Genomic DNA, 23,594 nt, shown 5'->3' on the forward strand with positions numbered 1-23,594 from the left:
CCCATCGATTTTGGCATTCAAATCTGGTTTCTCTGGAAGAAGAGGATGTTGGGGCCCCTCTCTTTTTCCAGAGCCATTTGGCACCTGCATGGCAGGAAAATTAGCTAGTCAGATAGGCGTGTCCACACTCAGCTAGTAATACCCATAAGGCGGGCTACCTGAAGTGGAGGCGACTTTTCAAAGTTAGCCATTTTGGTGATGGCAAACTTAGGAACTCTGAGACTGGGTTATGCCCATTTCCCACAGGAAGTAGTCATGTAGGGGGTGTAGTGACCCCAGAGTAGGAGCCCACTAGCTACTACCCAACACTCACCACACGCCCCAAAATTCAGTATTTAGGGAAAATCAGATCCTGCCTACCTAAAAGGAGACAGATGTGCAGAGTCGCGAAACGCAATAACAGAAGATCCAGCAACTGACTTGGCATCAACCCTGCCGGCCTGCCTGCTGACGTTGACAATTGCACCAAAAGACGACTTGTCCTGCAGCTGCTGTGACTCTAAAGCCTGGGAGACCTGTCAGCACTTCACCCAGGAACCAAGAACTCCTGTGCAACCGAGCAACTGCTGCCCTGCAACCTGCAGGTAGCAAAGACTGAGCTGTGAGGCTCCAAGACGGAGAAAACCTGACACCGGAAAGCACCACTGCACCCATGCTGCCGAGCTGCAGTGGGCCAACTGTGTCAAGATAGTCCCCAGACTCAAAGCTCACCTTGGGTTTCCCTACTGTGGACTTCAACGCCGCCTGCAACCTCTGTAGGCCCCACCCAACCGCAACCGCTCCTTAGTAAAAAAAGACCAGATGTCTAAGAACAGCTCTGCACCAGTCGCCCCTGGACCTTGGAGAAGATGACCAAAGGTCCCCACATCCTGGAGCATCGTGAGGCCTGAGCCGCCCTGTTGGTTCAACCCAACTGGCCTCCCAGTTCAAACCTGCAGCCTCGTTTCTCACAGACCAATCTCCATTGATTAACATTGGGCACCCTATACTGTTTTGCACCCCTGCACCCGGACGCCTTAGTGCTGCTGGAGGTGACTTGCTGGTGCTGCCTTGGCCCTTGCCCCATACTCACCTTAAATCCAGGAGATTGGTCTCGTAAGCCGCAGTACCGTACCTGAATGCCGTACTTGTTTTTCCTCCCATAGGATAACATTGCAGCTTTTGAAAAATGCACTATCGGCTTTTTAAAACGTAAAGTATTTCTCCTGCAAAACATACTTACCTGGTAGTATAGATTCTAGTGCCTAAACATATATAAAGATACATGTTATTTTTATGAATTAGTATGGATCACCTTCTTGAGTTGTGTGCATCATTTATGAACTACTGTGTGTATTTGCAGATGTAAAACACCCCTCTCTAATGAGTCTAAGGCTGCTCGACCACACTACTTCCTAGAAGAGCTCCTTGGGATTGCTAGAGCAAGTCCCTGTCAACTCTTTTCACAGTACATCTCTTTTTGATATACTATATAAAGAGCCAGCTTCCTACAGAAATGTACTATGTTTTGAACTTTTGCAGGTCATGTGTACAGAGCGTATGAGCTAATATTTAGGTTTTAAGTTTATGTAACACAAGGACCGCGAGACAGATTTCTTAAAATTATTTCTTCTTGTATTTTTTTGTTCTTATTTCATAAGTTTGAGAAATATATATATATATATATATATATATATATATATATATATATATATATATATATATATATATATATTATATCTTCCTGAAAGTCAAATGGCATCTGTTTTAGTAGACATGGGGCCACATCATATATGATGCACAGAAAGCAGGAGTTTCTTCACCAGTTGTTATAATCTATACCACTACATACATGCATTGTTCAATTCTGCTAGGCCTCCTGTGGTAAAGGTGTGATTGTTAATTAGAATATCATTCTGCTAAACTGCGATAAAATATGGCCACACCTTTAAATTATTGACCTTGACACAATTCTACACTTAAAGGTATTAAAACAATGCGCTACAGGTTACCACTAGCTACCCATCCTACCTAATCAGTAGCTAATATTTAATCACAAATAAAGACGACAAAAATAATTCCCAAATTCATTTTATATACACTGATTAGCATCAGGCGCTTTAAAAAAGACAGTCCACTCAAATCGTAAGGCACATTTCAGAACAACAGGCAAACTTACAATATTAATGGTATCAGAGGTCGGATCCGGAAGTAGGCTAGGTTGATGAAAACTTGTTGACAGTGCCTGAGACTCCAGGGTGCTTGAATCTTGTAACTGCTGAACAGCTGGAAACTGACTTGGTTGACTAAAGCCATCACTGATTGCAAAACCTAAAGAAATTAAAAACAGCATGCAATAGCAAAATGAATAGAACGTGTAAATGTTTCATTCTACCAACATTCATATAAGAGAAAACTCAAACCTAATTTGATCTGCGCCAACATTTTCTAGCAACTGATGTAACTTGTAACTGATGTAATTTTGTGGAACCTCATGTAAAGCGCTCTGATACCTCCGGGTCTAGCCAGCTCTATATAAAACTCATCAAATAACGTCAATGTATCTGCAGACTGTAAGGCCTTTATCCAAGAAGGGAAAGAAGCATTAGGAGAAAAAGGAGATATGAGTGGGAGGTGTGAGGGTGCTAAATACATTATGTGGAACCCTTTTCATGTAGGATATTTTTCATATTACAGTACAATATGATTAGATTATATAAACAGAAAACCTGACAGTTGTATTCGAAGGCATGGAATGGAACACAATGTATTTTCAATTTGTTCTATGACTTAACATATCATATTCCTCATGTATTGGAAAAAAAAGGTTAAGATTTTTTACCGGTATTATGTGACTGACACCATAAGAGAAGCCATTCTCCAATAAGGACACCTCATAGCACGACTAACACAATATTAACAAGAGGCACAATCTGAGATACAGCAATGATTGTTTATGTGAATAAAGAGACCGGATACCATTTATTTCAAAATATACATAGGATTTCTGCACACTTATATCTTTCATCCATTCAACCAACACTCCAAGCATACCTGAATGGTAAGCAGGAGATTATTTAACAAATACTGCATGCACTGGAACTCTGGGTGAATCATAACTGGAATCACAGCAAAATCACCCATCATGGTTAATGACAGACATAGTGCTACATCACAGTAAAAAAATGAGTACCATATGAGGGAAACATTCAATAATGCCCAATGAACCATTTAGAAATGTGTAATACTAGTCATTGCATTTGTAGGTCTATGAATTAATGGAAGATTAATAAAAATCATTAACGGCTGTCAGCTTATTCCTATTCTCATGTGTTATTGCTACTCATAACTACCAACGTGCAGACAAACACATGGGGTCTCGTTATATCTTTTTAAAAAAATGTTTTAATATTGTTCGAATAGAGTCGAAACAGACCTGAAGGTGCTTTACGAAGTAGATTATTGAAATGATTAGGATGTGCAAACAATAAAGGAGTTTAAAAAAGATTAAACACCAGTTATTCTAAAACTCTAACGCCACATGTTTCATAGATGGCTGTAGGAAGTATAGTGCATTATTCATGTAGAATAGGTGCTTAGGCTAAAGAACCTTCAAAAGAGCAATTAGTTCTGCACCTTAGTTATCTTCCTGGGTTCGAACAGTGGGATGATTTTTATAAAGCAGAGAGATTTAACTCTAATAGAGGTGAACATGTTCTTATGGGAGTTTAAACTTTCTTTATACACTAGTAGTATTTCACTAAATGAAGTTTAAAAAAGATCACTAGTAGGATTCTTTCTACGTACTGTTATTGCAGCTAGATATACTTTAATTAATGTAAATTATCTTTGGCCAGATGAAGGTATGAAAAAAAATGTTTATTAACCTGTAATAGGGTCAACCTCAACATCAAATGAAATATCTTTCCCATTTAAACAATTATAGGGTTGATGGTCTTTTTTATTCCATTATCCATTCAAAAGCTGCCAAATTCACTGATGTCTGATTTGGATGATATATTTTGCCTTGCTGCCTCATCAGTAGGGATGGCTTGGGAGTAGGGAGATAGTCTCTTTTATGGGAGTAGAAAAATCAGTAGAAGGTCTGTGAAATATCATTGCCAGGGTCACTGAAGAGTAATTGGAAACGGTGTTGCTTTGGACTGCTTTAATTTCGGAATTATTGTTGGAAATAGAGGGATATGAGCAATAGCGCATTGTAATGTTTCTGTCCAGTTCTTCAAAATTAGTATACTTTCTTATACTTAAGTACTTCATAAGGACATCGCCTAGATATCCTTGCTCCCAAGTCCTAGAGGTAAAGCCATGTCATTTTGTATTTTGAGCTGCGGAAAACAAGTCTGTCTCTGGAACAATAAATGTAGAAAAGTCGTCTTGCAAGACTCATTGTCTGTGACTCATTTTTTCCAGCAATAGATACTGCTTTTAACAAAACATTCTTGGCTTTGACACATGACCAGGTTTTTGGACCTTCTAGTGACAGGGTCCTCGATCTAATGCCTCTTTGTTTGCTTATACAGTGCACTGTGATGGAACTTTCTGTATGTACCAAAATCCCCACCCACTGTTAAGAGAAGGCAGGAATGCCTTTGGAGCTAGGTGGACTGCTGTCTTGACAGACAGTTGTCCTCAGTAAGCAGCCACTCCCAGCAAATGGAATTCCTTTCATTAGACTAGTCTGGTGGTGCAAGAAGAGCGAAGACTGTCTTGCTGACTGCGACAAACTGAGCCAGTTTTTCTCCTTCTGGGTTCAGTGATCTTCTAAGCATTGCTGCACAGGTCTCTTTTGAAGCCTCCCATTTGGAACAATCGTGATACTTGATGTCATCGAGTCCAGATGGGAAGAAATCAGGCTCCGTCGGGTTTAATGACTTCAAGAGAAGAAGACATTGTACCAGAAAGGAAAATAACCTGTCTGCTGAATTAAACACACTTGGTTGCCTTGTGTCCATGGTCACTCCCAAGTAATTCATGGTTTGAAGTGGTAATAAGTTTCACTTTTGGTAATTGATATGCATCCCTAATCAATGAAGCAGGGAGATTGTAGTCTGTAATTCTTCTCTTTGTGGAGGCAGTAGTGATTTTTTAAAAATCAAAATAACCTTCCTGCACAATTGTTATGGACCAATTGTTGCTCATTAATCTTTGCCACTCATTTAGGTGTTGGGAAATACCCTCCACTAGTTAAGAATACAGAGAGGAAGAACAGACATGTCATTGCTTGTTTTTTTAGATAAAAGTCATCCACTGGAATCAGAGGACTACTCGTTGGGGAGGGGGTCGCGGGCGAGAAAGGGGGGGGGGGAACTTTCCGTGTACAACTGTTCAGGCTGCCACTGTTCTGAGTTTTTTTTTTCGTTTGATCAGTTTGTGATTCATTGGTTCTCCATGTCTAAGTTGCTTAGATGGCTCACACTAGCTTGTATGGCTAAGTGGCTGATGTGTGGTGGCTGCTGCCCCCCTTTTAAGAGACACCACTGGAACTGATGAGACACAGGCATCCAACCCCCGGGCAGGTTGCGACTGGTACATTTCTTAACTGTGGGGATGTCTGGCTGGCTAGGCCAGACACGGATCGGCGACCCGCATATGTTTATATACTTCCATGTGTAATGTATCCTGCTGAACCACGTATGCTTTCTTTGTTATACCTTGAAAAAAAGTAATAAAAACAGATTTGCAAGATCAGAGGACTACTCGTTGGAAGGTTTTGATTTAGTTCCTCCCTTCTGATGGTAGGACTACCTCTGTTGATGGTGCTGGTAAGGTCAACAATGGGACTGACCCTCGGCCACAGATAATTCATGGGGTCTTTGTGGGAATATCATAGCACGTAGACCCATTTCTATGCCTATAGCCAAACTGATTTTAAAGTCATCTTCATTTTTCACTCAGACCATCTACTCCTCGATGCGTTGGCCTAAAAGAGAGGATCCTGAGAAGGGAAGACTAAGTATTTTTAACTAGGTGCTTGTTTTAAAGATGCAAGACACAACCATGACAATTTCCTAAGAGATATTATGTGGTAGTACTCCGTATTGATAAGCCAGGGAGGCACTTAAAATTTGGTCTGAAGCCAGGGGACCCTTCTGAACAATGTTTTCATACTGCTGCCATCTCCAGCTAGGAAGGTCTTCACTGAATGCTTATAAGGACTCCCAAAGTGCCTGATCATATCTCATAATCAGGCATGTAGCTCTGGCAGGCTTGAGAACTGTGACAATACCACTGCAGACCTTTTTCCCAGCCTTTAACATTTCCTGTCAGAGGACCAATATTTTTGGGGCTGAAGAGTGGTGCTTCCTGACTGCAAATACTATTACAAAGTATGTCTTGGGATCTTGATGTAGAAAATCAGGATCTTCATCAGTGAATATGTACTTCTTCAGTAGGCAAGGTGTTGCCATCTTAGTCATTGGAGGTGTTAAAATGTTTTCCTTTATCCTCCTAACTCCAACAGACCGGGTACTATACTCACCTTTTTGATTCCTCCGTATAGGACATATGGAACATGAAGAGGTCGTCCACAGGTTTAACTGTAGATGCTGATCAAGCAAGAGGATGGCATGCAGGATATAGCTGTTGAAATATCTATATCCCATTCATACAAACTTGAAGGAGACTATAAAGGGAATCTGTCTCTTCTGTGCTTCCACAGAGTTTGGTAACTCTGCAGAAAAGGTAGCAAATATGCATAAGGAGTTGACATCCTTGGAGAAAATCTCTTCTTCATAGGAAACATAGCTATTTGTCTGCTTTAGTGCTACAGATTGTCGCAGGCTTAAAGGCCCGAAAGGAGTTTTAAATGGGATCCTGAAAGACAAGGACCCAACAAGTGCTGGTGTTATGTCCAAAAATAACCTGAATCTCGTCATTGGTGATGAAGCTTTTGCAATGGAGGCTGCAGAAAACAAAGCCACTATATCCATCAATCTAGGTGAGGTTTTGTAAAGCTCTGACTTCAAGTGTCCTGATGTCGACCATCTTTGCCACCAATGCAGATTAGACGTCGACACTTTTTGGGCATAGGGACGCTTCCATACCAGAGATCTTGGGTGGTGTTTTGCTATTGATAAAATTCCATCTGCTGATGGTGAACATACCAATGCCATACTTTGGCTCACGTCTTGAAGTTGAGTCAGCTTAACAGTGAAAGGTGTAATCGGAATGGCAATGTTTCCCTTCCTTCTTGGATTTTTTTCCACTGCATCTTCTGTCTCTGTAAGAAACGAGCCTTAGGCATAGACGAGGAAGAACCATCTGTAAAGGTCTTATCAGCTTTCTCCTAAGCCATCATATCTTCTAAATAACTTGTCATGCAGTCTTTTTCACTCACAATCCTGTCAAATATGAGCTTGGAACGCAGACTACAGAGACCTGGTGGGGTTATGAAACTGCCTTTTTTAATACCACATGAAGTGCTCTTTACAAAAAGCAAAGTCATTGTGAAAAACAAATGTCCCTAGAAAAGCCTAAAAAAGCTTTGAAATGCTTCAGAACAAACAGCAATGTCAGGTAAGGCTGGAAAAGTTGAAGTATGGTGTGAAAAAGTATGGAAATGGGTAAAAGCAAAGCCACAGAGTTCCTGAGTCCCACTCTGAGTGGGAACTGTCATTACAGTGCACGCTGGGATTCAAAGCATATAGACAACTTAAAGGCACAGGTGACCTTTGTCTGCACTACCTCATTGTACTGCCTGTTGGGCCTCATTTTACCCTCATTGAACACACCCTTTAGTAGCAATTTAAGAGATGAATGCTCAATTATAGTTTTGTAATGGTTTTTCACTGCTTACAGGACTATAAATTTGGGAAAACTCAGAACGGCTCAGAATGACACTGGACATACTAAATTCACACCCTTTTTCTCAATTGTTTGTGGTAAAGGTTTTCCAGGTCCCTAATATGCAGCGTGGAATTATTTTAACATTCCTGACTATCTATTAACATCTGATATTGCATAAGGGAGGGTTGTAGTGTGTGCTCTATGTTTTGAGATGTTCTATCTGAGCAGTGTATAGAGAAGGTTCAGGGTGGATCAAGTAGTCTAGGAAAGAAAATTGCTAGGAAATAATCAATAGTAAAATTTGGAGGACAGAAGAGAGAATATGAGCTTGCCTCAATAAAATTAGGAATAGATATTTTATATGGTAGAGTCGCCTACACTGAGGCCGGTGGAGCTGATTCATCGCTTCAGGGCACCCACAAACCAGAGGCAGAATATTTGTTGTTGTTAGGGGTTTCAGAGGTAAAAGTTTCCTTAGTGTAAGTTTAAAGCAAGAGAACAAGGAGTCTTGTGCATTATTGCAAGCAATGTTCTTCCAGATCCTTGCCACTCTTTGAGAAGGAACATGATTTGTTTTAAGATGGATGAGCATAACTAGACAGAGTGTGCTGGACTGCACAGGTTCCATCACCCACATGAGATTCTGAGCGTGTGTTTGCATTTCATCAATAGCCCAATGAGTAGTCAAATCGGTACTGGCACTTTATAGCTGTACAGGCATATTTTGTTCAGGTATTTTTCTTGCTATTGCTTGAGAAGCCCTTATTGGGAGTTGTATGAATCAGAGGCAAACATCTGAATATTGACATCCAATGATCTAGATGAGAAATGACTTACACCACAGATAGCATTCACGTTTCATAGTTTATTTATTTTTCAGCTACACATACCACCAACCACATCCAAATAACCGGCACAGTAAAGAATAGGAATTAAATAAAAAATATTACTCCCCAAACCGACCCATCTCTTGCTCTTGGATGATATGCCTTAAGAATGAAGGAGGCACTAAATGCAAGGGGGAGATGCTTCCTAGATGTGATTCTAGGTTCTGATGCACAGTAATGTTTGTGAAAGTTAACATAGTATGAGACATAAAACTCTTAGATATCACCAACATGTCAATTTCCGACACTCACAGTGCAATAATTGGGGCCCATTCAGTTGCATAAGACTTAAGCTTGTATTCCAGTGACATTGTAATTTTCTCCAATGGATTATGGGACTTGCGATGCCTCCTGGTGGACAGGAGAATTTCTGTGGGGGAGGGAGACTGGTATGTAGCTGGGATAAGCAACAAGATGGGGATGCTGATTGATTGATTGATTGATTGATTGATTGAAGAAAATTTATATTGCGCAAAACAATAACCCGCAGGTATCAAGGCGCCTATTAAAGAAGTAAAAATATCAGTATATCACCTTACGCATAGGCTTGCAGGAAGAGGCAAGTTTTAAGGGCACTTCGGAATCTCTCTAAGGAGGGCAACGACCTGAGATCCAAAGACAGATCATTCCACCATTTAGGAGCCAGAGTAGAGAAAGCCCTACCACCCCACTTGGCTTTTCGTATACGGGGGACTGTGAGGAGCAATTTCCTGGAGGAACGCAGGTCCCTTCCAGGAGTATAATGAGAGATGATAGAACCAACTCCCATATCATTATTCCTTGCAATGGCTCTGTAAGTCATACATAAGACTTTAAACCGTATTCGGTATTCAACCGGTAGCCAGTGCAGTGTCCTCCTAGCCAGAGTGGCCGAGGAGCGTCTAGGGACATCCAGAACAAATCTGGCGGCGGCGTTCTGGACTACCTGCAAGCGCTGTAGTAGGCTTCTATTCAGCCCTGCATACAGCGCATTACAGTAGTCCAGTCGTGAGCCGATAAGGGCGACCGCTACTTGCTTTCTGGACTGTAGGGAGAGGTACTTCCTGATTCTTCGTAGGGTATGGATTAAACCCCAGCAGGTAGAGATGGTTCTACTAATCTGTCCGCCCATATTAAGGGCAGGATCTATCATCACCCCCAGATTTCTGGCAGATAACGTGGGGGAAGGGCATACTCCCAACGAGTCAGGCCACCAGCTGGCTGACCAAGTATTCTGATTCCCTCCAAACACCATCACCTCAGTCTTCTCCCCATTCAGCTTAAGCGAGTTTTGAACCATCCACTGACCAACTGCCTCCATACAAGATCTAAAATTGGAGGCAGTTGGTACGTCTGAATGGGAGAGAGAGACGAGGATCTGGGTATCATCTGCATAAGAGACTACCTCCATCCCGAAAGTTCTGATTAATCTGGCCAGTGGGGTCACATAGATGTTGAATAGGGTCGGACTAAGAGCCGACCCCTGCGGGACCCCAACAAAGCACCAGTCGGGATGGAGATAAGAACTCTCCCAGCTTGACTCTTTGTTCCCTTCCATTTAGGAAGGAGGTCATCAGATCTAGAGCTGCGTCCCTCACCCCCACATCCCTCAAACGGTGTATAAGTATTGAGGGGGAGAGGGAATCGAAGGCCGCAGTTAGATCCAGCAGGACCAGGAGGGTGGTCTGGCCCCCGTCTACCCTGGTGCGGATTTTATCAAGCACGATAGTGAGGGCCGACTCAGTACTGTGTTCCCTCCTGAATCCGTGCTGGGAGAAGTCCAAGCAGCCCGAGCCTTCCACAAAGGCAGCGAGATGCTTGTTGAGATGTGCCTCAAGCATCTTCGCAGGGGCTGGGAGCAGGGAGATCGGACGGAAGTTTTTTAGGACCTCCGGATCAAGGGAAGCTTTCTTTAGCAGAGGTTTGACTACTGCACTCTTCCACTCCAGGGGGAAGATGCCATCTCTCATACATCGATTCATAATTTCTAGTAGAGGTGGTAAGAGAGATTCCCTACACTGCTTAATGATCTTCAGAGGACAGATGTCTAGGGGGGAGCCAGAGTTGGTTTTATCGAGCAAAAACTCCAGATCTTGTAAAACCAGCGGGGGAAAGAAGTCGAGAGTACTCAGAGGGGAGAGGTCAGATGTAGTCCTGTCCCCCTCAGCCAATCCAGAGGGCCCACTCATCGAAGCTTTTTGTAACTCAAGGGCTAGATGGATATCTTGTATTTTTGTATGAAAAAAGGAAGCAATTTTATCGCACAAATCTTGCGAAGGGATGACTGGATCAGATGTTTGTAAGTTGACCAAAGAGTCAACGATTCTGAAGAGCTCCTTCGGCGAGGAAAGGGAAGTTGTCATGGCCACGAAATAGTTTTGTTTGGCCTCCACTATCTCAGCCTTATATTTCCTGACCAGGAGCCTATGAGCTTCCTTATTCTTGAGATCCCAGCTAGCATGCCAAAGCCTCTCCATCCTCCTAACTTCTTGCCTAAGAAGTCTAAGTACCATGGGGCAGATGGTCTCTTCCTGGCTCGACGACGAGTCTGTAATGGGGCCAGTTCGTTCAAGGCCTCCGTAATAACCCGTCCAAAATGACCAATCGCAGTCTGAACACTATCCAAGCCCGCGGTGGAGAGACTACCAGCCCAGGGAGTAAGGGAATCAGCCCTGATGTTTCTGAAGTTTCTGCCAGTCTCCATGGTGTGTTTCCCTGATTTGCTACCCGTATTCTGAGGGCACTCCAGAAAGAATGGGACCGCAAGATGATCAGTCCAGGACAGATGTACCGAATCCTTGATGATCAAACGATTGTCGTTGGAGAAAATACCATCTAAAATATGGCCTGCATGATGGGTAGCCCTGCTGACTCGCTGCGTGAGTCCACAAGATGCCAGGGCATCAATAAGACAGGAAGTATCTGTTAGATCATGCCTTTCTAAGTGGTAGTTAAAGTCCCCAAGAATGGAAAAGTTTTCTCGACCAAAGTAGGGCTCCAGGAAGTGCAAGAGATTACACAAGAAGTTGGCCTTGGGCCGGGAGGACGATACAATAATATTCCATTGAAAAGGGGGCAACGCCCTTCCTTTATCATAAAAAAGAAAGCCTGAACACCATCCAAAAGATCAGGTACAGGCACTGTGTGACATTGCAGGTGATCCTGATAGAGGATGGCTATCCCCCCTCCCACTCGTCCCTGTCTATCTAATCTGGCCAGGCAGTATCCTTCCGGGACCGCTTCAATCAGATCAGGGCCAGATGAATCTTTTGCCCAAGTTTCAGTAATGAATACTAATGCCGGCTTTCTCTCCAAGACCATCTCTCTGAACATTATTTTGTTTTTGATCAAAGAGCGACTATTGATCAGTATCCCTTCTACTCCCACTGTCCTAGGGCTATTAATGTCAGGGGGATTACAGGGGGGGTGGAGGGGGGAGGAAGCGGGATTGCCCGGTGGACACGTATACTGACAATCACATGGTAGAGGGCGAAGAAAATCGTCTGGTTCAAAGATGTGTGAACATCTCATATAGCGAGGTTTCAGGCGTAGCATCTCCTGATGCGTATATCTCCGTGAGGAGGCCGCAACCCCATTCAAGTCCAGAGTCCAGCCGCCCAGCGCGTCCTCAGCGCGGACGGGCTGGACTCTGGCGTGACTCCGGCGTCACTATGGCGTCACTATGGCGTCCCCGATGCGCGTACACGCTGCGCGTCATGACCAACCAATAAAGTAGCGTTCTGGCCCGATCACGTGACGGTGCCAGCGAATGACTGCAGAGTGCTTCCCACCCCAACCCAAGATGGCGTCCCAGACAAACAGAGTGCGGGGACCGGGCCACCGAAGTGGCGGTGAAAGCAGACAGATTTTAATGTGCAAGGATGCGGTCCGGGAGTAAGAGCACAGGTAGGGGCAACAGTAAACTATTTAGCGCAATTATAAACTGATTAAAAGCAGGGTCAAAAGCGAGTCAAATTAAGATTAAAGTAAACGACAAAACGAGGGTAGTTAAAATGATAGCAGCGTCTGCCAGGTAGCGCTAGGTGCAGGCAATATTAGGAGCGAAATGCTCTCGTACCCACCTTAAATATGCGCTATAGTACAGCCTCTGGCCCGATCACGTGACGGTGCCAGCGAATGGCTGCAGAGTGCTTCCCACCCCAACCCAAGATGGCGTCCCAGACAAACAGAGCGCGGGGACCGGGCCGCCGAAGTGGCGGTGAAAGCAGCCAGATTTTAATGTGCAAGGATGCGGTCCGGGAGTAAGAGCACAGGTAGGGGCAACAGTAAACTATTTAGCGCAATTATAAACTGATTAAAAGCAGGGTCAAAAGCGAGTCAAATTAAGATTAAAGTAAACGACAAAACGAGGGTAGTTAAAATGATAGCAGCGTCTGCCAGGTAGCGCTAGGTGCAGGCAATATTGGGGGAAGCTCGTAGAAAACAATGATATCTACCTCTTTCAGGAGACCCGGAGCACAGTGTCTGCCACCTGGAATGGGTATACTTCTTTTTACATCCACATACTTAAATCACCCAGAGGCAGGCCCTCAGGGGGCCTCGCAACATGGATCCGCACAGACCTACAAAGTTCAGTTAAGCACTTACTGTTGAGCTCACTGGATATGTTGGCCGTAAGAGTTGATTTCAGGAGCAGCAATTCTCTGTTGCTGCTTAATGTTTATACTCGGGTTGTAGGGAGGAATGTGGGAACCCAAGTGTTGAATACTCAGGAGGATTTCCTAATAGAGCATAGGGGTGACAAGTAGCTCATTTTAGCAGGTTATCTAAATGCTACTTTTAAATCACTTAACTTACTAGATATGGATCTATTGGCAGGACAAGATCAGGAATGGGGAATCTTGCCCTTAGTCTAACCCCTTCCGAGTGGTTCCCTAGGGCAGCCCAGATACTTGCACTCACCTTAACTTTTGATTTAAGAGCCACAAACGGGCGGACTTAATCTGATAATGACGTCAAGCACACCTTTAATAGGCCTCGTAACACTACCCGTATTGAATATTATTTCATTCGCTTGAAGAGCAGGTGTTATGTGGTCCTTGAAAGGGTGGACAGTGACCACAATGCCCTTAGTCTGACCCTGCTGGGCTTCCTCGCTAACACCCAGATAGCCCAGGTCGTCCCCAAATAGGAAATGTTGAACTTTCCAATAACGGTAAGGCCATCAGATGGGGTTGGGTTGAAAGGTATCCTGAACTTGAGGAGGTAGTGAACTCTATGGCCACAGAGCATGCAGTTATTGAATATTCTTGACCCAGAGGAGAGAGACCGTCGGGTTGTGTGTGCATTCACTCTAGACAGTCACACAAAGGGGGCCGAGGTGCGCCCTACATATCCTGATGGCCCATCACCAGGCTGATGGGTCTTCCTGAGCTAGACTTGTGGGGAGAGTTGACGCCGACACCTGAATAGGGCTGTGCTTGTCCTCACACAAAGACGTCTCCAGCCCATGTAGTGTATCTGGAGCCAGGGAAAGGCAGGGTCTTGTGCACGACAAAAACTTCCCTTTAAACTTTGCCTACTTCAAAGGCTGAAATGGGTATAAGTACTGACCCTGACACCATATACTCAGAACACTTCTGGGTTAAGGAGATTCTGCCAGAAAGAGGAGCTAGAAAGCTGCCAGGAGGGACTGCCACTGTGCCATTTGCTTTGCTGTGTTAGCTTGCTGCTTGCGCTTCTGTCCTGGGAGTGAAAGGACTGGACTTTGCTTTCTGCATCCTGCTTCCAAGGTTCTCCAAGGGCTTGAGTTTAGCTTGCCTCCTGTTAAGCAGTCTCAGGGCCATCAAAGACTTCACCTGCAACCCCTGGGCCCCTCTTCTAAGGTGTTCTACTTGCCAAGTGGTGACAATTCCAGTCCCTGGGTCCTTGGAATTGAGCTAGGGGTCCTCCTAAGCAGAAATCAAGACAGACACCGATTGACTTTGGAACCGGCGCCCGTCTGCAATTTTGATGCTGTGCCACTGCCTGCACCAGAGCCGTGATCACCGCTAAATGCACCAACCACGACTTGCACCACAGGCTCCAACAACAAGCCTCAGAAGATCCTCCACTACACGAGTCTCGAGCACCGCACCACCGAAGTCTGTGGCGCACTGCTTCAATTCCGGCGCCTAGGGCCAGGATCAACGACGACAGTGAGAAACCAAAGCCTTGCGGCTTGACTTACGACACCTCATCAATGCCAAACTTACGTAAGAAAACAAGGTACCACACCGGCAACCGCATCACGTCCCCTGTGACAGTAAGAAACCAAAGCAACACCACTCCTGCCCGGCAGCAAAAAAACAATGCACCACCTCCCCTGCAACAGTAAGGAACCAACGCCGCACCTGCCTTTGCAACACCTCACTTCCACGTAGTTCTGCATTGTCTTTGTTTTTCACAACACCACCAAGGTAATGTACTGGGATCTGCCCGACTCCATGACGGAGCCTCGCACCATCTAGGTCGGACTGCCTTTGTGTAGTCGTCAACGTCAACCGCAACCAAATAGCCCAGATTGAACCTTTTATTGATTTCCAAGGGCTGTATGTGATTTAATCTTTAAAAGTGATATTTTGATGTGCCTAGGTTTGATTTTTGTCGTTTTGGTCTCTTTCAATTTAGATAAATATTGGCTATTTTTCTTGGGATAGAGACCTGGGCGGATTGGAGGATGATAAGTGTCCTGTGGCCTTGACTTTCCCACAAGAAGTGGCCTCACGCTCCCGCCTCATGCTGCTCATGATCCGTCATAGGCGTTATTATGCTGTCACAACACTGCTGAAAATGGGTAAAGTGGATGAGGCACTATGCCCCAAATGGTGTGGACAAATAGATACAATCTAACATATGGTATGGGACTGTCCAGTGCTGCAGTTACATAGCAGCCGCAGTGGTGACCTGCAATACGAGTATGTGTGGCAGTGGATTAGAGCCCAAGGCGAAGTCATGACTATTAAACATTTGGGGCGATACATATATCACCCGCATAGACCGCCGCTGGGTCACTCTGGGACTGGTGATGGCCAAACAAAACATAGCAAGACTCTGGGGAGTCGCTTTTGCACCGCAGTTGGGAGTTGTAAGAGAGAGATGGACTGGTGCACGCAGGCAAAGAAAGCAGTCTTTAAAAGTAGAGAGTGTCCTCATAAGTGCACCAGGGTGTGGGGGAAGTGAAATGATTATCAGGGACAACCCTGTGCTCCTGTAATGCATACCAGTCAGGATGTTTGGGATCGAGAGGGGCCATGCTTGCGTGTAAATTTGAGACTTGCTGGAGATGAGGCTGTTGGCGAGAAAGTGTGAAACATTTTATAGAAATGTATTACGAAGAGCCCCTGTACTGTGTGTATTTAAGCAATTACTTAATGTCACCTTGTTTTACTTTACATGCAAATAAAAAGAATATATATATATATATTCACTGAAAAAACCATAGGTTTCACACACGTTATAGTTAGGAGTTAGCATTTAAAAAACCTTGCAAATTCACTGAAAAAACCATAGGTTTTACACATGTTATAGTTAGCTGGACATTTTACTGATAAAAAACCATTGAAATTCCCCCGTTATAGTTAGTGCAGGCAACTATAACTCACACGACCGCAATCCTCTGCTGATGACATATGTGTCTTTATGAAAAAAAAATATTTTTAATATATGTATAGCTAAAATTTAATGGAAGAAGACATGGGCAAATAAGTGTCTAAATACAGTATTAGCATCAGCAGAGGATTGCGGTCGCGTGAGTTATAGTTGCCTGCACTAACTATAACGGGGGAATTTCAATGGTTTCTTATCAGTAAAATGTCCAGCTAACTATAACATGTGTAAAACCTATGGTTTTTTCAGTGAATATATATATATATATATTCACTGAAAAAACCATAGGTTTCACACATGTTATAGTTAGTGGAAATTTTACTGATAAAAAACCAATGAAATTGCCCCGTTATAGTTAGCGCAGGCAACTATAACTCACGCGACCACAATCCTCTGCTGATGCTAATACTGTATTTAGACACTTATTTGCCCATGTCTTCTTCCATACATTTTTAGCTATACATATATTACAAATATTTTTTTTTCATAAAGACACATATGTCATCAGCAGAGGATTGCGGTCGCGTGAGTTATAGTTGCCTGCGCTAACTATAACGGGGCAATTTCATTGGTTTTTTATCAGTAAAATTTCCACTAACTATAACATGTGTGAAACCTATGGTTTTTTCAGTGAATTTGCAAGGTTTTTTAAATGCTAATTCCTAACTATAACGTGTGTGAAACCTATGGTTTTTTCAGTGAATTAGTACGGTTTTTTAAATGCTAAGTTTTTTTCCCTTATAATAAGCCCTGTACATTTGGTGGCCTACGGCCACCAAAAGCACAGGGGGTGGGGTAAGTGTGGATAGTGTTTTTTTCCATTGTAATAAGCCCAGCACATTTGGTGGCCTTCGGCCACCAAAAGCACAGGGGGTGGGGTAAGTGTGGATAGTGTTTTTTTTATTTTTATTTTTTTACCGTACGCTTACCGTAAGCGTACGGTAAGCGTACCCCGCGAAATTGCCGAAAAAAAAATAAAACCGTTTTTGCACTTGGGGGATGTTTGGGGACTCCCTCCACATGACTATGTGGGAGGGAGTTGTCAAAACAGCCCCTTTACATGTTTTTGGGCTTCCGATTTTAAAAATCTCTCTCAGTGCGAGAGACAAAATGGCGGCCGCCGCTTCCTGGTTTCGGCCGATTCGAATGTTTACTAAGATCTAAGAGCCAATCAGAATCGCGCTCGCGCACGCCACCGTACGCTTACCGTAAGCGTACGGTAAGCGTACCGTAAGCTGGCTCAGATATATATATTGATTTAAAGGCTATTTTCTCAGAATCTACTGAACAGATTTACACCAAACCTACAAAAGGCACTTCCTTGACCTAGGGACTACCTCTCTGCCAAATTTTGAGTAATTCTGTTCAGCCATTCGGGCTGTAGCTCGTTCTAAAGGTCCTATGGAAAAATGCATGGGAAAAACGCGTTTTGGGACCCCCCTTTTATCTCAGCCCCCGCTTGACGAATCCCCCCGAGACTTTCAGGGTAGGAGCGGAGCGTAGCGCCCCACCTATTTTGAGAAATTCGCGAGGATTCGTCGACCGGCGCCAAAGTTATTCAAAATAGAATGTTGAGGTTTTCCTATGGAAACGTGGTCCTAACTATAACTACCTACTGGCTATCGCCAGTAGGTAATATATATATATATATACATATACACATATATATTCCAACACAAATCACCGTTCCAGGAGTCTTCAACCCTTCAGGGCGGCCTCAGAGAAACGCGGACACGGAGAAGTCCGCCAAATCAATGCAAAGTTAAACAGAGGCCCAATTCCGGAGCTGCAGTCTTTTTATTCAGGGATAAAACAGCACAATGCCTCCCGTAGCCCCTACATGTTTCGGCTTGCGCCTTGATCATGGGAAAGAGGCAGTTCACCAAGTGCTTACGTGCATGTAGTTTTAAAGGGTGGTCTTAGCTCACGTGACTTCTTTGGCCTATGTCTCCCACAATGCAGCAGAGAACATTAGGTAAGTGATGATGTTTCAAAAGATAGTTCCCGTGATCAAGGCGCAAGCCGAAACATGTAGGGGCTACGGGAGGCATTGTGCTGTTTTATCCCTGAATAAAAAGACTGCAGCTCCGGAATTGGGCCTCTGTTTAACTTTGCATTGATTTGGCGGACTTCTCCGTGTCCGCGTTTCTCTGAGGCCGCCCTGAAGGGTTGAAGACTCCTGGAACGGTGATTTGTGTTGGAATTTAATTGAGGGAGTACGACCCACGCACTGCTGCTTTTCCAATTGTGGTGTTACTAATGATGTGAAACGAAGCAGCAGCGATGGAAGGGTTTTGGGTAGGATGAGCTCCTACACCGAAAGTTCCGGGCCCAGGTCCTTTGACGGGGAGGTCATCCAGAATGGCTAACTGTTAGCAACACCTTCATCAACGTGACGGCATTCCATCTGGATTAAAGGAACATTTTTTGCAGCGGAAAATGAAAAAAATGCAGTGAACAATCTGTGCATTACAAAAAGAACTATCTTTTGAAACATCATCACTTACCTAATGTTCTCTGCTGCATTGTGGGAGACATAGGCCAAAGAAGTCACGTGAGCTAAGACCACCCTTTAAAACTACATGCACGTAAGCACTTGGTGAACTGCCTCTTTCCCGTGATCAAGGCGCAAGCCGAAACATGTAGGGGCTACGGGAGGCATTGTGCTGTTTTATCCCTGAATAAAAAGACTGCAGCTCCGGAATTGGGCCTCTGTTTAACTTTGCATACACATATATATATATATAATATGCTTTTTATAGTAGTAATTTAAAGAATGAAACAAAAAAGCTCTATAGAATGTAAAATATACTTTTCAATAATTGTGTTACATTATATATGTGTACATACATATATTCACTGAAAAAACCATAGGTTTCAGGGGTGTTATAGTTAGCTGGACTTTTCACTTGTACAAAACCATTGAAATTCCCCCGTTATAGTTAGTTCAGCTAACTATAACTCGCGCGCCCGCAATGCACTGCTGATGACGTCACATATTACATCACTCATGACATGGTCAGTGACATCACTCATGACATCACTGATGACATCTCAAATGACATCACTGATGACATCACTGATGACATCATCCAGTGAATGTGTGTTTTTCTGAAAATTAAATATGTTTTATATATGTATATCTCAAGGTCGATGGAAGAATAAATGGGTATATAAGTGTCTAAATGGATGATTTGTTTTTGAAAAATTGATTGTGTAACTGACTGATTAAGTGTATCATATTGAATACATGGCTTAGTGAGTAATGTTTAAATATGTAAATATCTGTATCAGTCTCTCACTTTGTGTATAAGTGGCTGCATGGGTTGGTGAGTAGCTATATGGGTGTCTATATAGGTTATTAGTTGGTTTTTTGAGTATCAGTCTGAGTGTCTGCATGGTTCGGTGGGGGGTATTACGTAGTGCATAGGTGCATGAATGAGTGACTCACTGTTTGTATGTGTTGAACACAGCATGTGTGCAGGACTGTATGGGTGGATGAGTGTGTGTATGGGTGTGTTAGTGAGTGAATGACTGTCTCAATAGTGTCTTTATGAGTAACTACATATGTTTTAAACTAGTATATGTGACTATTGGTGTATATATGTGAGTATATGTGAGAGTGAGAGATTGAAAGAGTTCCTGTATGAATAAGTATGTGTTTCTATAAGTGATTGTTTAAAAGACTAAGTATGTGTAAGTTTCCGTAGAAGTAAGTATGGTGGTGTGTGTATAACTGTATATGCAAGTAAATGTACGTTTGATTCTTTATTAGCATGAGTGACTATGTGTGTGAGTAACTCTATGGATGAGTGGCATTGTGTAACAGGATGTATAGGTGTATGAGTACATATGATGAGTGAGTACATGTATGAGTGACTGTATAGGACTGTTGGTGAATGAGTGGATGTGTATGTGGATCTTACAATTACTGAAGAGGTTGTTGTAACTGGTATTGGTATGTCCATTGTTTTGAAAATTTTAGTCTCTATTTTTGAATGTGTGTATCAAAGGTTATATTAGGGTGAGAGGAGGTCTGCCACTCTATCACAAGGATGATGTCATCAGTGATGTCATCAGTGATGTCATTTGAGATGTCATCAGTGATGTCATGAGTGATGTCACTGACCATGTCATGAGTGATGTAATATGTGACGTCATCAGCAGTGCATTGCGGGCGCGCGAGTTATAGTTAGCTGAACTAACTATAACGGGGGAATTTCAATGGTTTTGTACAAGTGAAAAGTCCAGCTAACTATAACACCCCTGAAACCTATGGTTTTTTCAGTGAATTTCTGAGGTTTTTTAAATGCTAATTCCTAACTATAACGTGCCTGAAACCTATGGTTTTTTCTGTGAATTTCAAAGGTTTTTTAAATGCTAATTTCTAACTATGCCTACAGAGATGGGACATGTGAAGAAAGAAGAAAAAATGCACAGAAAGAAACAAAAGAAGTGCAGAAAGAAGCAACAGAAGTCCTCAAATACGAAGATAAGTGCAGGAAGAAGGATAACGTGCAGAAAGAACAAAAAGAAGAGCAGAAAGAAGCCTTGTTGCAAAATCATCCTGTACCCTCAACTTTTTCAGACGGATACTGGTGGTAACTGAGTCTGACTAACCAGTCCTAGAGCCAGTGCTATGTTAAAAGACACTTAGAATACAGTGAAAACACCTACATACACTAGGGAACATTATGCGTTGGGGTCCCCCTGTGATTAGCATGACCTCCTCTGTAAGCCCCTAGTGTATAATAGGGCATGGGGATTAAAACTACCTCTTAAAACAGGCCACAGGGCGTTTTTGCACACGTTAACTCAGGCCCCGTCCCCTCCCTTCACCACTGTGTAAACACGCCCTGTGTCCATTTTTAGTTGGGAGATTAAGTTCATTTGAATCCTGAGGGTCCCTAGGGTCCAACTAGCCCACTAGGTACCTCCAGTAAGTGCCACAGAGCTGCGTTGCAGAGAGGTGTAAAAAGTGGCACGGCCTGGACCACCTCTCTGCAATGCAGCTCAGTGGCGCTTACTGGAAGCACTTGGTGGGCTAGTTAGCCCCCAGGGGCCCTCAGTATTGAAGGGAAATTATATCCCCAATTTAAAACGTGCCATAGTGCGTGTTTGCACACGTCACCTCAGGCCCCGTCCCCTCCCTTCACCACTGTGTAAACGCACCCTGTGGCTGTTCTAAGTTGAGAGATTAAGTCCCCCTGAATCCTAAGGGTCCCTAGGGTCAAACTAGACCACTAGGTACCTCCAGTAAGCGCCACAGAGCTGCGTTGCAGAGAGGTGTAAAAAGGGGCTTGGCCTCAGAACACCTGGCTGCAGCGCAGCTCCCTGGCGCATACTGGAGATGCCTGTTGGGGGCGCGTTTGCAGAGTGCTGCACGGAGGGGGCATGGCCTCCGGCACGATGCCAGTCTTTTATTTATTTTAGTTTTTTAAGAAGGGGGGCTGTTTGGTTCCCCTTCTTATTCTAATTTATTGGCCCTGATGACCCCATCCCCCAGGGCCAGTCTCCTAATTATATTTTTTTGACCCCAATCCCCAGGGCCGGCCACTGTTTTTTATTATTTTTAAAAAATATATATTTATAGACACACCTAGGACATGCTGGACAAACCGTACGTACCTATCACCATGACGATTTGCGTGATATTCATTAAAAGGCGACTATGCATGCAATGAATCCACGTGGAATGTATTTACACCACTAGTGAAGCTCTGACATGTCTGATGCCCTACCGTGCCTAATCCTGGTAGACACCCTTGTCGTTTATTTATACAAACATGGGTAGCTATTGACGGGCACATTTAATACACATGCACACCAAGCCATTCAAAGGGGATTCGACAAAAATTCCACCAAAACCATGCAAGAAACCCCCCTCACGGTTAATAAAACACACATCCACTGCTATTTTACTCTCTGGAAAGGGGACGAACATCACTTGAGAGTCACAGCGTGCTCCTGACAGAGCCCAATGCTGTGTTACACCCACCATTGCCTGCCGAGTGCCACACACCTCTGTGTTGTATTCCACTAGCTAGTGCATATGCTATGACACTCTCTAGCCCATGTGCACTGTAACACCACCCCGTGAATATGTCATGCCACACTTGTCTTCGCACGGGTTATATTGCCCCATCTAACGTGCCTTTCTCGATGCCTATGTTATAACGCACAGTGCTATGCCATACATATTACAATCTGGGATCCATATCTTTGTCACAGTGCATATGCAACGTTACACTCCCCAGCACATATTTTATATTACAACTTTAGAGACTAGTTAGGTTACACAACACTGCCCTGTGCATATTACACTCCAAGGCGCATATCGCATAGCACACGCTAGTGCCTGTGCTATCTCGCGCTCTCCAATGAATCTGTCATTGCGCACAATGTATTGCATATTATATTTCACGCCCGGTTCATCTTATATCACACTTTTTGGTGCATAGTTTATACCATACACTATATCTAGTTTTCATTTTTAATCGTGCTCTCAGGACTATGTTCTATATAACACTGTGTTCACCTACCCTTTTCACGGGCATTACATTTTGCGATAGGGGGTGGAGGGTCAGGGGGTGTTTCTGCCAAGTGAGCCCGGAGTCACAGTCACAAACGTCCTCTTCTTCCTGAATAAAAGTGAGATTATGCTGCATACTTGTTCATATTTTAAGTAGTTCGCACAGACACAATGTTTTAAAAACAATAAAGTTCCTAATACCCGCCTTCTCTGAACAGTTAGCTTGCTGCCCCATCCCCTTCCTCCCTATCCTTTGTTGTGTGAATCCATGGACTAGCCTCCTCCCTCCTGCCATGCATGGTCTGATGTGCTGCCACTGCCCTCAATTTAGTATGATGTACCAGTCCACTCCTCCTGCCCTCCATTGCCCAATTCTATGCCCCATCATTGACCTCCTGCTTAAACTCTGTGCTTAGCTTGCTGCCCCTATTCTCCTTCCCCCTGCCCTCCGATGTCTTTGTGCATGCCCCTGCTCCATCCTTTTTGCCCACCATGTCCCATGGACCTGCCACTCCTATCTACTCTGAGTGTTCTGTTGAGCTGCCACTCCCCTCCCACCTGCCTAGCATTGTCAGATGACTGTAACCTGTCCCTGCCACCTCCACCCTGCCTGTCCACATGCCATGCCCCTATCCTCTTCCTCCTGTCCTACATGGTCCATTGTACTGCCACACCCTTCTGCCCTCCCTGGTCTGTTGTGCTGCAACTGCTCCTCCTGCCTGCCCCGTGTGGTCTGTTGTGAGGTCCCTTCCCCTGAACTTTCTTGTCTGTGCACAGGTCCTGACCCTTCCTTCTATCCTCCA

At 43.9% G+C, this 23,594-nt stretch overlaps 1 protein-coding gene across 3 annotated transcripts in view; it reads right to left on the minus strand.

Moving 5' to 3' along the window:
* ZNF236 (zinc finger protein 236) overlaps nucleotides 1-23,594 on the minus strand; it is a 1,017,074-nt gene that overhangs the window by 569,913 nt on the left and 423,567 nt on the right. For all 3 annotated transcript variants that reach the window (XM_085606997.1, XM_085606996.1, XM_085606998.1), the window contains exon 16: nucleotides 2,159-2,310. In XM_085606997.1, coding sequence (XP_085463123.1) covers nucleotides 2,159-2,310 — 152 coding nt within the window. The remainder of the gene's footprint in view (nucleotides 1-2,158; nucleotides 2,311-23,594) is intronic.

The sequence above is a fragment of the Triturus cristatus genome, chromosome 5_2 (genome assembly GCF_964204655.1).
Source record: "Triturus cristatus chromosome 5_2, aTriCri1.1, whole genome shotgun sequence".
Taxonomy (NCBI): Eukaryota; Metazoa; Chordata; class Amphibia; order Caudata; family Salamandridae; genus Triturus; species Triturus cristatus.